General features: G+C 42.1%; 1 protein-coding gene across 4 annotated transcripts in view; it reads right to left on the bottom strand.

Annotated features, from left to right (window-relative positions):
* dcc (DCC netrin 1 receptor) overlaps positions 1-16,221 on the bottom strand; it is a 301,630-nt gene that overhangs the window by 26,729 nt on the left and 258,680 nt on the right. For all 4 annotated transcript variants that reach the window (XM_061747156.1, XM_061747157.1, XM_061747158.1 and 1 more), the window contains exon 27: positions 10,967-11,275. In XM_061747156.1, the coding sequence (XP_061603140.1) occupies positions 10,967-11,275 (309 nt within the window). The remainder of the gene's footprint in view (positions 1-10,966; positions 11,276-16,221) is intronic.

Raw genomic sequence — 16,221 nt, 5'->3', positions numbered from 1 at the left:
CACTAACACAGCCCCGTACCATCACAGATGCTGGCTTTTGAACTTTGCGGATGGTTCTTTTCCTCTTTGGCCCGGAGGACACGACGTCCACAATGTCAAAAACAATTTGAAATGTGGACTCGTCGGACCACAGAACACTTTTCCACTTTGCATCAGTCCATCATAGATGAGCTCGGGCCCAGAGAAGCCGACATTGGTTTTCTGAAGTGTTCCTGAGCCCATGTGGTGATATCCTTTACACATTGATGTCGGTTTTTGATGCAGCGCCGCCTGAGGGATCGAAGGTCACGGGCATTCAATGTTGGTTTTCGGCCTTGCCGCTTACATGCAGCGATTTCTCCAGATTCTCTGAACCTTGTGATGCTATTATGGACCGTAGATGACAGCCTGTTCACCTGTGGGATGTTCCAAACACGTGTTTGATGAGCATTCCTCAACTTTCGCAGTCTCTTTTGCCACCTGTCCCAGCTTTTTTGGAACGTGTTGCAGCCATCAAATCATTAACTTAGAGTTAATGATTATTTGCTAAAAATCAATGAAGTTCATCAGTTTGAACATGAAATATCTTGTCTTTGTAATGTATTCAATTAAATATAGGTTGAACATGATTTTCAAATCATTGTATTCTGTTTTTATTTATGTTTAACACAATGTCCCAACTTCATTGGAATTGGGGTCGTACAAGACAAATTTGCTATTTCAAGATTCCACTGTCGGACTACAGCAATCAAATCTTGTATTCCGATACCACCGCATCCCGTTTTTTACGATCATTGGGCTTTACCTTGTCAACTCAAATGCGAATGGATACACTCATTACCGAGGCGATGACAACAAGAGTGGATTGCGCCGACTTTGTATTATAAGGACAAAATGGGGAAAACGCGTGTTGGTGGTCACCGGTGCTCAGGACAGGAGAGGACGTTTGTTTAAGGCTTGCTTGAGGAATGTTCACATCCTTTTAATACGATACGGCTCGCAAGCAGGCAATAAAACGTTACGCAGCCTAGCAAGCTAGTGGTAGCAAGAACCCACGCAGGCACATGGAGAACATGCAAACTTGAGAACCATTGAGTAGAAAAGACAACTAATGGTTTGTTCCAAGGTTTGTTAGTGTCATGTTATGCCAAGAAGGGAGGTGGATTTTGTGGAATATGCCCTGCAGAGAGAACAGAAGATCTTCACTTTAAATTCAATTACATTTATAACTCACATTAGAATATGTTGTTTAATGCATAAGTGTGTTGTGCTTCATGGCCTCGAGCTAATAGCCAAGTTCTCTCTCAAAGTTTACAGCACAGCTCTCTACTTGTTTAAAAACAAAAGTGCAGAGTCCATCAAAGGACGAATACATCTCTGTGACTGATCTCATGCCAAGATTGTTCGTATCCTTGTGAGCGCAGCGAGTTAAGGATGAATGAGGGAATAGTCCTTCTATTCACATCAACTACTGTACATGCCAGGCTAAATAGCAAATGACAGGTATTGATTTATTGCCACAAAAGTAATGAATATTGATTTGATCCAGTTCCATGGATACATTTTAGATTGGTGAGTCATGTGGTTAGTATGTCAAGAGGTTCTGTGTTTGAATCTCAACCCAGACTTTCCTGTGTGGTGGTTTGCATGTTCTCTACGTGCTTGTGTGGGTTTTTCTTCTGGTTTCACCCACATTCTAAAAACATGGACTCCAATCCTGTTCAGGGTGTACTTGGTCCGAACCGTACATTGCCGAACCCAGTAGCTCTATCTATAAGGACTTGATTTTGAGTGTCAGAAAATACATCCAAAATACATATACCCGAAGGTATAATAGCTGTTGTTGTTAGAAGGATGCTAGTCTGCTGCTACAACTGTTGAGGTGCCCTGAAGCAAGTGACCATGCCCCCCAGATTCAGCTCAAAAGCTGACACCATTGCCTTATCCTATCACTTACCTTGCCTGCTTGCTTTTGAGTTGTCAGGTTCTTGGTGTAATGCATTAACCACAGTGTTGTATATAACGCAGATGGCAAAGTACATTTCCCTTCAGTGTTCAAAAGAACGAATCTTTCTAGTGAACATACTGAACTCAATCAGTTTATGAAACAATTCGTCCTTTAAGCTTGGCCGCCGCCGTGAGCGAGTCGGCCGGGAGCTCCGCATTGAACATACTCATGAGTAATTTTAACCGCTCGTCCTGACATCCTCACGTGGATAGCTTTTTATTTTTTTATTTTTTAAACCTGTTCTGTTTAGCTGCATGGCCTTGCACAATGGTGGACCGGTATGCCTTTGCGCTAGAACAATTTTGGTGTGCAACACGGGAGTTTGAAATGCTCCCTCTGCTTATTATTACTATTATTATTTTTCTATTATTCTGATGTTTATTGAAAAGGCAGTCGGACAAAAAAGGGCTTTAGGGGACAGGCAGAGTGATAGAGTGGACAAGGGGACTAGGGGTGAGAACCACAGCAGAACAATAGTGAGCCAGTCTACATATTTGAACACAAGTCAAATTACAACAGTCATTTGTAGATTGGGGGTGGGGCTGTTCCGTTCATGGCAAGGACATGCAATAACTAACCAAGAGAACGAGACAGCAGAGGACAGAAAAGGGCAGGAAAATGAGCAAGGCAGTGCTATTGACGAGTGCTCCGGTGGGATTTATTTTCGTGTCTTAGTACCTGTAAGAACCGATGAGTTGATATGTTAGTATAACTTGTGTTGTTGCTCGTGATCCCAACACAAGTAATTACAGCCTATAGCGTGTCTATCGAACTTATTAGTGACTGAAGATCATATCACATGCATGTTAGTCAAGTGGTGCTGCCCGAGTCAGCGTACCCAACCAGCTGGGGACCCAACGAGGGGGACGCCACCGACCTCCCAGGACCCAACGAGGGCCCTGACCGGTCCCAAAGAGAGGGGCACGAGCACCGGACCACCGCCGTGTATGCAGTGAACTCTCCTGCCATGAGCGACTCAGGCGCAAATGTAAATGAATAATAAATATCTAGATGTACACAGGCGGCACGGTGGCCGACTGGTTAGAGCGTCAGCCTCACAGTTTTGAGGACCCGGGTTCAATCCCCGGCCCCGCCCGTGTGGAGTTTGCATGTTCTCCCCGTTCCTGTGTGGCTTTTCTCCGGGCACTCCGCTTTCCTCCCACATCCCAAAAACAGGCATTCATTGGAGACTCTAAATTGCCCGTAGGCGTGACTGTGAGTGCGAATGGTTGTTTGTTTCTATGTGCCCTGCGATTGGCTGTCAACCCGTTCAGGGTGTACCTTTTTTTTAATCTCCCCACCTTTACTAGTTTACAATACATAACAACAACAAGGCATAGTCCTGTGAACATGTCGAGTGAACGTGAACCTCAGGGCTGAATCATGAATTGAATGAGGAAGCACTTGAATGATTCTGTGAAAAAGAATCATTTGAATGAATCTTTTTAACGAACTGATTCATCGTAATTCAGTAAACTCAAAAGAACTGCCGTGCCCATCACTATGAGGTTAATCATTTGGATCAATTCGCTTGTCAATACATCACTCCATATACAGTGGGGACGAAAAGTATTCAGACCCCCTTAAAATTTTCACTCTTTGTTATTTTGCAGCCATTTGCTAAAATCCTTTAAGATCATTTTTTTCCTCATTAGTGTACACACAGGACCCCATATTGACAGAAAAAAACGGAATTGTTGAAATTTTTGCAGATTTATTAAAAAAAAGAAAAACTGAAATATACCGATACAATATCCATATCTCCTCATTTTTTGTGAAAATATGCCACCAATGGGCTTTCAGCAGAGGACAGAGCAATCTGATTGAATGCCTCAAAATGTAGCAGAACAAAAATGAATTGTATGACACTTCTGCACACTGTCGTCAGACCAAATTCACTGAACTGAGTTCTAGAAATAAGACTTTCTGGATAATCCACAATGCATTGCAGCAATATAGTGCTGTAGGTTCCACATCCACAGGAGAAAAAAACCAAAAAACAAAGACAGTTTTATGGTGTCTGGCTCAGCCTCAGGGGGTTTGTCAGTGAAAGGTGGAGGCGGGGGGAGATTGGCGGCTTGTCTGGTGAGGTAGGTGGATATATTTACCAGACACGTCAGACTGAAGGTGTGAAATGACTGCCAGGGGTCACGTCAGTGCTGGCTGTCTGCTTTTTTTCCTGGGCTGAGGTGAAAGATTGAGAGATATAAACCGCTATGAGGTGAAGATGGAGGGGCAGGGGTTATTGATCCTGAGGATGGTTTGAAGTAAATACAGTAAAAGATTTCAAAGTATCTTCAAGGAGACCTCGCATCTCTAGAGGAACAGTCAACTTCACCAACTCACAGAGGAGTTTGGCATTTCCTTGCCCTCAGCTTCTGCATATTTCTGATGTCTCTGTTTGATTTGTCCACCCACTTTCTATACCCCGTTGCATTAGGTCGCGAGTGGCTGCAGCCTATCCCAGATCATTTGCTCACCAGGTACGGCAACCAGTGTCACATACTGGATAGACAAACCAAACATTCACACTCACTTGATTTTTTTTTATTTTTTTTACTAAATATTTCTTTTCAGTTGTATGACAGTTAAGAGTGTACAAATGTTACTTGATATGTAACTGCTTTCTCATTTTATCATCTCAACAAGAGCTGCATTTAACAGGCCAAGCAAATATTACATGTACCACCACAAGTTTTGTATTGATAGTATATGTACATATGTTTTTTCATAAAAATCTCATTAAAGCACAGATGTGTCCGGTGTCAATTAACCAATCTGCCAGCAACTTATTCAACAGCCTATTTCCCATAAACAAATCTGTATCATTACAATATTGTTTGCCAACAGTATGAATGTTCATGTCATATCACTTTGCATGAGGATTTCTAATAAAACCCCTTTGTCAGGTGGTACAATATCTGGTTTGAGTCATGAGTCACAATGTTATGAATTCATGGGCACTACAATGGAAATGGAAATGAGATATGTGGAGAAGGCATGGAAACAGCTCTTTGCATCCATCTGTATTACTCTTGCAGGTTGAAAAATAACAAAAACAAAAAGTAGGCAATTGCCTGTCAGGAAAACAGGAGCATAATTTGCTATCACATTTTGATATGCATATTTAAGAAGTCTATGATGGCGAGACCAGACTGATTTCCATACTCTGTGGTTAGAATTTACACACTGCTCCAGACTGATGATGATAGAAACCTCCTGACCTTACGTCACAACATCAGGCTGAATGTCAAATGAAATGCACAGGTATTCTGTGTATTTGTCAAAATACTTCATAACAGCACACTGTGTCTGCTGAGGTGGGATTAAACACGCAGCAGGCGAAATGTCTTCTAGACAAATTCAGATGATCCCATTGCAGCTTCCAGCATTAAACTGCACCGCCATTATATTTTGCTCTGCAGATGGGTTTTGGAGTAATCCATCCATCCATCCCTCCATCCATCCATTTTCTGGAGCGCTTATCCTCACGAGGGTCACGGGCATGCTGGGGCCTATCCCAGCTGACTCTGACCGAGAGGCGGGGTACCCCATGAACTGATCTCCAGCCAATCGCAGGTTAATCAATGATGAAAACTAGACGAGTTGCTAGTCACGGGTTTTGGGCTTGAGGAAGATGGCCCAACACCTTCGTCGATTTGAATTGTCTTCTATTTCTAAACGGGCAACTTTGGTAAGGGAGAACGGGTAAAGTGGAAAAAAGCCGGGCTCCAATTGGATTTTGGACAATTTTCAAAGTGGAAGGAGAGCGAGGAATAATTCCATCACACACGAAGGTTGTTGTTTATTTGCAAACAATGCCAATTCCCTCCATGCCCGCTGGTCAAGTTGTGCAAACACGAACTGGCTGTCCCAGTGGCAAGGACATGGAGCAAGAGAATTTTTTTTCTCTGGCTGGATATAACATCACACGAAAGCGGGCGTTTTTCTTTTTTTCTTTTTTTTTTTTTTTTTTAAACCTGTCCTGTTCAGCTGCATGGCCTTGCAGAATGATGGATCTGTATGTCTTTGTGCTGGAACAGTTTTGCTGTGCCATAGGGGAGTTGGAAAGCGATCGCTCCTTATCTTCCCCTTCCCCTCAGGTCTCATCCTGTCAGCACACTATCATCCTTCACATATCAATAACATAACCCGGTCAGCTCACTTCCACCTGCGCAACATCAACTGACTCCGCCCCTCCCTCACCCCACCTACAGACTAATTTGCACCTGCTCTCAAACAGTGCAGACTTTTTTTTTGCTCACTCTGCTTGCTTCGCCTCAGTTTACATTTTTTCCTTGCTGATAAGCTTGTTTTTCTTCTTCCAAAGAAATTACAAGCAGTGATTCCTGGATATTTTTAAACCTGTGGGACTGTACTTTTTTTTTTAGGTCGTCAGTTGTTGCCATATTCCAATATTTTTTGATACCCCCTCGCTATTACGTGCATGTGGCCTGCTAATTAGCATAAGCCGGCTATAAGCAACAACACCAGCAACAAGATGCCTCCTTTTCCACTGAAGACTATTGCTCACTTCAGTTAAGCGAGTTTCCTAAAGCTCTTAAAATAGCTGCCCTTGAGCATCTTCTAAAAAATTGAACGCTTGACGCTTCCATGTTAGCAAGCAATAGACCGAACTCAAATCTCCCTTTCATAGCCAAGATTGTCGAGTCAACTCAGCAATTTATTGAACTTAAATGGACTTTTTGACGAATTTCTGTCAGGTTTCCGAACTCAACACAGTACAGAATCAGAGCTTATCAATGTGCTAAATGACATGAGGTTGAATACTGACTGGCGAAAGGTGACAATTCTGGTCTTGTTGGATCTCAGTGCGGTTTTGTTACGGTAGAACATAATATACCGCTGAACAGTTTCAAAACGTGGGTAGGACTTAATTGAATAGTCCTTAAATGGTTCAGGTCCTACCTGGAAGAAAGGAGTTACAGTATTTTGTTCAATCTCATCGAATGGCAATGACCTATGGAGTCCCTCAAGGGTCAGGTCTTGGACCCTCCTTTTCAGCCTGTATCTGCTCCCCTTGGGTCAAACTCTTCAGAACCTTAATGTTGACTATCATAGCTATGCAGATGACACACAGTTATATCTAGCAGTGTCTCCAGATGACCACAGTTCAATTTAGGTGTGGTGACACTGTCTAAAACAGATCAATAACTGGACGAGCCAAAACTTTCTTCAATTAAATCATAATAAAACTGAGATAATTGTTTTTGGCAGTAAAGAAACGAGGATTACTGTTAGTAAATACCTGGAGTCCCTCTCTTTAAAAAGCAAAGACCAAGTCAAAAACCTTGGTGCACTGATATATTCCAACCTGACTTTCAACAAACATATCAAATCAATGACCAAAACAGCCCTCTACAAGCTGAAGAACATATCCATAGTGAAGGCTCGCACGTGCCAAGCAGACCAGGAGAAGCTCATCCATGCTTTTATCTCAAGTAGACTTGACTACTGTAATGGGCTTCCGACTGGACTCCTCCAAAAGAGCATTAAACAGCTGCAGCTCATTCAGAATGCTGCAGCTTGGATTCTGACCAGAATAAAGAGGTTAGAACATTACTCCAAATCTAAAGTCTATACACTGGCTCCCAGTCAGCTTTAGAATAGATTTTACAGTTTTGCTACTGGTCTATACATCACTAAATGGTTTAGGTCGTGAATGCATGGAAGAAATGCTAATGGAATATAAACCCAGTAGGGCTCCGAGATCTACAGACTCGGGTCAAATAGTGGAGCACATCGTCCAAATAAAACATGGTGAACCAGCATTTAGGTGTTATGCTGCAGACAAATGGAATAAGTTCCCAACAGAAGTGACGTCAGCCCCAAGTCCGAATGGTTTAAAGTCCAGGTAAAAAAAAAAAAAAAAATTTCTCATACTTTTTTAGAACATTCCCACTTTTAAATGATCTTTCTTACACTCTACGCTGTTTTAATTGTATTTTTTCTCTCTTTGTTTTAAATCTATGTAAGCTGTTTTTGTTGTTGTTTTGAAATACTTTGAATCATGTAAAGCACATTGAGTTACCTTGTGTATGAAATGCAGGACATAAATACATTTTCTTAGCTTTGCTTTGGTTATCACCTTGTTGCCTGCCTCCCGTCTTAACTATCGTAACGCTGTCCTCTTTGGCCTCCCTCACAAGTCCCTCCATAAGCTTGGACTAGTCCAGAACTCTGCTGCACATATCATCACCGTAAGCCCCACTTTCCATTACAGCCTTCGGCCGCTCTGCTACCCAGCTCTGGAATTCTTTGCCACCAGACCACTGCAACTCAGTCTCTTTCACCACTTTTAAATCTAAACTCAAAACCCACCTAATCAAGATCACCTACTGCCCTGTAATTTAATTCAGTTTTTTTTTTAACCGTTGTTTATTTATGTACAATGTTGAGGGTTTCTCGAAAAGCACTTGCAACTATGATTCAATTATGAAGATTAAAGTGTTTCAGCAGGGTTTTCAACTTCTAGCGACATCATAAGAGAGTCGACCCAATTTGTAGCATTTTGTCCATCTTAAAATATATCCATGGTTCTGTCACTCCCTCCTCTGCACAACAATCCTCTTAAACCGAAAAACAAAACAACAAAATCATTCCTTTCACCATGGGAGTAATTCACCTCAGGATAAACGTAAACAAGACTAAAAACCAATGCAACGGCTCGATTCAGCATCAGGCTTCCTTGTTAGGAGACATTCTGTGGATTCTAAGGGCGGGCGGGGGATGGTGCAGATTTCAGGGCGGCGAGGAGGGTTTGGGGCGGTTTTGGTGGAGGCCTTTGATGGCAATTCTTGGGGTCCTTAGATCGGCTGAGAATTGCTGCAGGCTTGCTTTTTCTGTGCGAAAGGTTCCTTGTAGCTGAAAATCAATGTTAATCTGAGGCCACCTGGACATGTAAACATAACCATAATGGAAATGCAGACCCACAGACATAGTGGCAATATACACCAACAGAATTCAGGAATGCACTGGACCTATACCATCACACAAGTAGAAATACAGTGATTATTTTGCTTTCTGCTAATAACAGAATAAGAATAACAGCAAAAAACACAAAAGGAAAGGAATATGTTAATTTGTTGAAGGGTAAAGAAATATGACTAATGTTGAAGGACAGAGTTAATGAGTCCTGTTCACAGCTGTTGATTTGGAATATATTATTAGCAGTACTTATTTCATTGCTATTTAGTCTGCAAATCAAGTCTCACACGATTGGGGTACTTGTTGGCGTTTTCAAAATTCAAAGGATTGGTGAAAGTGCAACAGAAATGTTAGATGCCACAAATCAGTCCATGTGCTCAATATCAATTTTCACCGAACTAGAATGACAATGTTTGAATTATTGCTTACCTTTACAAAGGCAGAACAATCATAATCTGGAAGAACACCAAATTATTCACCTTGGAATTCAAAAGTTTAGAGAAGGTCAAATTCAATGCACCTTGGTATAGTTAGTTGTATGTTAATCTAATTTCACCTGAAAGCCCAATATCCCCAATTTAAAATTTTTTGATTATAATTTTTTTTTTAAGTAGTGAACATTTATCTGGATCTGAATTTTGCTCTGCTCTGTATATGCTCCAAAATAGAGGCCTTGCTTGGTCCCAGAACCACTGCTACTTTAGTTGGACATTTCTACATTAACATACAAAGGTGAGAAAAACATGATCTCTCCATTATCCGGTTGCTTCGTAGCTGTTTTTTTTTTAGGGCCGTGCCAAAAGTGCACAGTGCAATTTCCAACGTATCATCCAACTCCTGCTTATCCTGTTCATGGTCACGGGTGAACAGGAGCCTATTTCGACTGACTTGGGGAAATTTGGGAAAACTACACCAAATCAGTTAGAACAAGATGCGAACAAGTCAGTTTATTTACTTATAAGCATGTATCAACTGGCCACAGTAGAGGAACACATTTTATTGGAGAGGAGAATTTAGGTGGAAATGAAAAAGCAGTAGTGAACAGAAAGCGGTTCATGGATAACTCCTAATAAAATTTCCAGTTAACTGTTTGATTATTGAATGCTCCTTCAATAAGAATAGACTGGGGAGAAAGGAAGGTTAGTCCATACTGGATGCAAACCTTTGCGTGCACGTGCATGCACTGTATCCCTCCTGAGTGACTGTGCTGAGCGGGGGAGTCAACCAATGTAGTTTCAACAAAGTATTACAAGTACATGAGAAAAGAAAATCTTCAACAAATTTAAATTGCGGTTGCAGCTCGTAAAGTTGTGTAGGTGTGAATGTGAGTGCGAATGGTTGTTTGTTTATGTGTGGCTGGCTGGCAACCAGTTCAGGGTGTACCCCGCCTCCTGCCCGATGACAGCTGGGATAGGCTCCAGCACGCCCGCGACCCGCGTGAGGAGAAGCGGCTCAGAAAATGGATGGATGGATATCCAACACCTCACCAGGGAGGCGTCCGGGAGGCATCCGAATCAGACGCCCCAGCCACCTCATCTGGCTCCTCTCGATGCGGAGGAGCAGCGGCTCTACTCTGAGATCCTCCCGGATGAGCGAGCTTCTCACCCTATCTCTAAGGGAGAGCCCGGACACCCTGCGGAGGAAACTCATTTCGGCCTCTCGTATCCGGAATCTTGTTCTTTCGGTCACGACCCACAGCTCGTGACCACAGGTGAGGGTAGGAACGTAGATCGACCGGTAAATCGAGCGCTTCGCCTTTCGGCTTAGCTCCTTCTTTATTTACCACAACGGATCGATACAAAGTCGTTTTTATATAGAGTGAATGTGAAAGGTAAAACAATAATGAAAATATCCATCCATCCATTTTCTGTATCCTCACTAGGGTCACGGGCGTGCTGGAGCCTATCCCAGCTATCTTCGGGGAAGAGGCAGAGTACACCCTGAACTGGTCGCCAGCCAATCGCAGGGCACAATCGCAGGGAGAAAACCCAATAATAACAATACAAACCCCCCCCCCAAAACTGTACTTACTGGATTGTGGCAGCATGGAGGTGTACACCTTGGGGTCAATGGTGCTCATTGGGGGTGGCAACAGTGGATTGGTGAAGCTTCTCAGTGGGTGAGTCGGTCGCACACATGCAGTTGGTATGGTCCGACTTGCACCTGGCTGGGATTCCTCTGATGCGACAGCGGTAGACGCAGCAGGGGCCCCAGGAACCGGGCCAATGCCTGGAGCATGTTCTCCAGTGGGCACAGAGGAGCCAGGGAGCAGGGGAGGAGGCTGTTTTGGTGGAGACTGCTGCTGCAGAAGAGGATTGGTGGACGCATCTGTGGATATGACTGAGGAGGAAGTGGCGAAGTCACACAGTAGAAGGTATTGCATTCATGGCCAATGAAATGAGGGGGGAGGATAAGAGTAAGAAAGGAGAAAGGACAAAATCTGAGTTCTAATTAAGTACAGAAACAGGAAAATTAATGAATTAAATACAGAACTACTGAATAAATCAAACAGACTGTCAACAAACCTGGTGGTAAGCTACAGTGTTTTAGACTTCCATGAAGGCAGTCATTTCAGTTTTAATTAAGTTGGGAACCAATTTACGGCAGTCATCACCACATTTCTCTGTACAGAGTGTTAAATCTTTTTGTAAATAGGCATGCATATATTTAAATCCCTAAAATATAGCCTGAAAGCCTCTTCACACAATAGTTAGCACATATATCATTGGGGACTTTGCTCTCAGACTATTACTTTGATTTATGCAACTAACAAAACTTTTGAGAAAGAAACTCAGACCATTTAATGAAATCCACATCTGTGTCTATATTTGGGAACAATGATCCCAGACAGACCTCAAGCCATAAGAAACCAAAAAGAATAAGAATAAACATTTGCTGAACATTCACTCATAAAACATACGTGTTACCATTTTTTTAGTTTTTGCCTCTATTACATAGTTGGCCAAGCCAACATTGTCTACAATAATGAAGAGCTCCACCACCTCCTGAAGTGGACTCCATTCAGTTTGTTTCACAGGTGTCTTTGTTTGCTGGGTGTTTTCCAGACACATTTGGTCAAAATTGTTGCCAGCCTTCCATTTAAGAAAAAAAACCAAAACAAAACAGCCACAATGGTCACTGAAACAAACTGAAACCAAAAAGAGGAAGAATAAACATTTGCTGAACATTTACGAATAAATTTTTTTTTTTTTTTGTGGTTTTATTTTTATATTTATTTTTAAAGAAAACACAAAAATTGTTTTGGTAAAATTTTCGTACCCTTATTCTTTTTTTTCAAAGGTTTTGCAGGCAATGACTGCAGTCAAACGACTTCTAGATGCATTACCCCACCCCTTCATCTTGGCCCTCCAACCAGTGAGCTACGATGAAGTACTAAGGGCTAGAATTTGGACTGGCCCTAAAGCTACTTGACAGAAAACAACAGATGGGAGCAAACATGAGGAAGCTTTGAGAGCCCAGAGAAAAAAAGGGGACCAATAAATGACCAGTGTTCTGCAAACACCTTTGCTGTCAAGCTTTTTTTTTCGGCAACACCTTTGTGAGCCATACTGTGAATGATAAGTCATGGACATTGTTGAGTGAAAGAGCCAAGTTCAGACAGTCCAGTTAAGTTTTTTGGGTGTGTGTGTATTTAAAATTGTCTTTTTTGTTTTTGCAAGATCAATTATTTTTAGACTTTACACCGATTTTATCAGGCTGATCGGTATCGGCCGATATTTAGCATTTTATGCTGATCGGGTTTAATGTCATAATTCGCCGCTCCTCCGCGAAAGACATTTACTCCGTGTCGCCATCGTGCACAGTATATTTGCATCCAAAAGCTAGTTTATTTTTAGCCTTGTCGCGTGTCTTTTGACTGTCACTGTCAGAGTTGTATTCCGATACCACCGCATCCCGTTTTTTTACGATCATTGGGCTTTATCTTGTCAACTCAAACGCGACTGGATACACTCGTTATCGTGGCGACGACAACAAGAGTGGATCGCGCCGACTTTGTATTATCAGGACAAAATGGGGAAAAACGTGTGTTGGTGGTCACCGGTGCTCAGGACAGGAGAGGACGTTCGTTTAAGGCCTGCTTGAGGAACGTGCCCGTACTTTGAATACGATACGGCTCGCAAGCAGGCAACAAAACGCTATGTATCCTAGCAAGCTAGTGCTAGCACCAGCATGGCTTGTTTATATTCATGTGGTGCTTTGCATTGACTATATGGCTAAGTTCAGGTGTGTAAAAGGTAGGATATGAGAATGAGCCACGTGCGCACTTTTTTAAGTGGCCTGTGACTCCTTAAGGATTTTGTTTGATAGCTTTAATTATTATTTTTTTTGTTCTAAGACATTTTCGGCTTTTGTGCATGCATATACTTTTAGTAAGAATCCTGCACACTGTTTGATAAGTGAGGCCCCTGGTTAGGAGCTATACATGTTAGTTCGATCACACACTGAAGAGTGGTAAACACATTTTAGTCAGTGAACAATCATCCAGTTTACATTCGCACTGCCTGGTTGTGTAACTTTTAACACATCAAATGGGCATGTGCTGAAGCCACAAATACCACCACTGCATATTGCGGTTCCAGCACTCATTTACACATAATCATAACAGTTGTCTTATTAACTCGGTGGGCACTATTTTTGTAGACAGCGTGGGGGAGACTGATTTTCCAAGCTGGGCATTCCGGCGCAGCAAGGGTGTGTCCTTGGAGATGCGCCTGGCGGAGTGACAATTTGGTGGCAGAAAGTCGATCTAAACTTAGACCTGCTCAGACCACGTCTAACTGCCCGTGCCACAAGGAAGTGAGCGGAACCACTTTGATTGAAGTTTCTGATGTATTATTTTTGTATAGGATTGTATAACATATGACATATTTGGGTTTAGAATGACTGAAAAAATGACTTCTTGAAGGCATCAAGATTTTGGATGCAATCGTTAATTTCATCGTAAAAAAGGTTCATCTGTGGCAGAGGTTGTCCTTCTCCGACTGCCCCAGTTTTTACTCTGTGTTGAGAGACAACAAATAAGCAAGTAAGAGATGTTAAAAATAAGTCAATATATATTCTTCCTGGGCGGCACGGTGGACGACTGCTTAGCACATCTGCCTCACTGTTCTGAGGACCGGGTTCAATCCCCGGCCCCGCCTGTGTGGAGTTTGCATGTTCTCCCCGTGCCTGCGTGGGTTTTCTCCGGGTACTCCGCTTTCCTCCCACATCCCAAAAACATGCATAGTAGGTTGATTGAAGACTCTAAATTGTCCGTAAGCGTGAACGGTTGTTTGCTCATATGTGCCCTGCGATTGGCTGGCGACCAGTTCAGGGTGGACCCCGCCTCTCGCCTTAAGATAGCTGGGATAGGCTCCAGCACACCCGTGACCCTAGTGCAAACGCTAACCCATAGGTGTCAAACTCAAGGCCAGGGGGCCAGATGCGGCCCGCCACATTATTTTATGTGGCCCGCGAAAGCAAATCATGCTCGTCAATTTCCGTGATTTTTGCTACAATCTGTACCCAAATTCCAAATTGTCATAATAATAAACAATAATGTTAAGATATTGTATTTTTCTGTTACTAAACCCTTCTTCTACAGTAACTTAAACAATACTTGAACAAACTATTATCCTTGTCTTCTGATTTCAAAACCAGTTATCCCTCAATTTGTTGTGTAATGGTAATAATATGATTTGGTGATGAAATATTTATATGGTTTCACTGTTCTAACGGCCATGTGAGGGAAATCATAACTACAATGCGGCCCGAGACAAAAACGAGTTTGACACCCCTGCTCTAACCAGTCATCCATTTTCTATAGTGTCGCGCTTCTCCTGTTCATGATCTTCACACTCACATTCAAGTGAACTAGCAGCAACCAACATTTCACGGGATGGTTTGTGTGTGCACCTAATGAACATTTATTACATGTTCACTCCTTTATCTCTGGTAATGATGCAAATTGTCATATATGAACCCCCCCCCCAAAACAAAAAAAACCTTGCATGTTTCCTATTTGGACTTTTTGAGCACTCAAGTGAATAAATGCTTGTCTGTCTTTTTGTCCACCTGGTGATTGACTGCTGATTTGTTCATGGTTCACCCAACAACAAATGGGACGCGCTCCATTTTAGAGTAAGTGGTGGTCCGACTAAAATTTTCAATAAAAATCCATCAAAATACAGAGAACCACAGTGGCAGCTTTAAAAACTCCACTGTGGCACAGTTAAACTGTTCTGGCTTAGAAGGGATACAGATCCTGCTTTTTGTTGAACCTAACAGCCGAACAGGACAAAAAAACAACAAACCAACAAAATAACAGCAACAACAAAAAAAGTACAGTAAGTGGTACAGAAATGGATCAGTGGATGGAGTAAAACTAATTATTAGATGGTAAAAAATGTGGAGGTTAAAAAAAAGTGACCGACGACGACATGGAATAATTCCTTATATTTCTATTTTCAGTAGATCTTACCTCAAGTAAACAAATGAATCATCTGTGGACTGCACACTAAATTACTTCAGGCTGTGTTTTTTCCCCTGTACATTTAGCTTAAATCAATTTTGGTCAAGTTGGACAGAAATTTAAATGATTCAGTTTTCAATTGTATTCGAGAATTGTCTGTAGTCATCCCCGTTATTAAGACGACAGCATAAAGAAACGAATGAGAGGTGGCTGAGAAAGCCCGTAAAAGCAACCTGGGGTCAAAGTGGGAGAGTGTGCACTTTCCACACCACGTCGATGGTAGCCAGCTAAAGTCAAAGTCTGAAATGATAAAGTGATATCTCGCACAATAAATAAAGCACCCACAGCCTGAGGCTTTTTACAATGTCATACAAGACACAAAGCTTAACTATCGTTTTGCGTGTCCCCTGACAGTTAGCTGTAACTTCATTTTGTTGCAAGTGATCAGTCCCCCCAGTGTGTCAGCTAATTGAATGACTCCGAGTCTTCTTATTGTTTCTCAGTTGTCTTCAGGTCATCGATGCAAGCTAACAAGAAATTAAGCACGTCGTGAATTACTCTTCCCCTCAGCATTGTTTAGCTCTACAGTAAAATTGTCTCAAATAAGACGAGCAGCATTTCAGGAGGAACACTGAACATCACACAAGTTTACTCAATTCTATTTTTAGGATTTTTCATGATGAATACAATCATTGTATATTGGATTTATAGGCTTTTATGTGCTACAAAATATTTTGTAATGCACAAACACAAACCTTTTGATCTGGAACATTTACATATGGTTATGACAGTTGCTTACTGTCTTACTAGGAAG

This window comes from Phyllopteryx taeniolatus, chromosome 15, assembly GCF_024500385.1.
Source record: "Phyllopteryx taeniolatus isolate TA_2022b chromosome 15, UOR_Ptae_1.2, whole genome shotgun sequence".
Taxonomy (NCBI): Eukaryota; Metazoa; Chordata; class Actinopteri; order Syngnathiformes; family Syngnathidae; genus Phyllopteryx; species Phyllopteryx taeniolatus.
The sequence above is the reverse complement of the archived record's forward strand: the minus strand, read 5'-3'. Positions and strand labels throughout refer to the sequence as shown.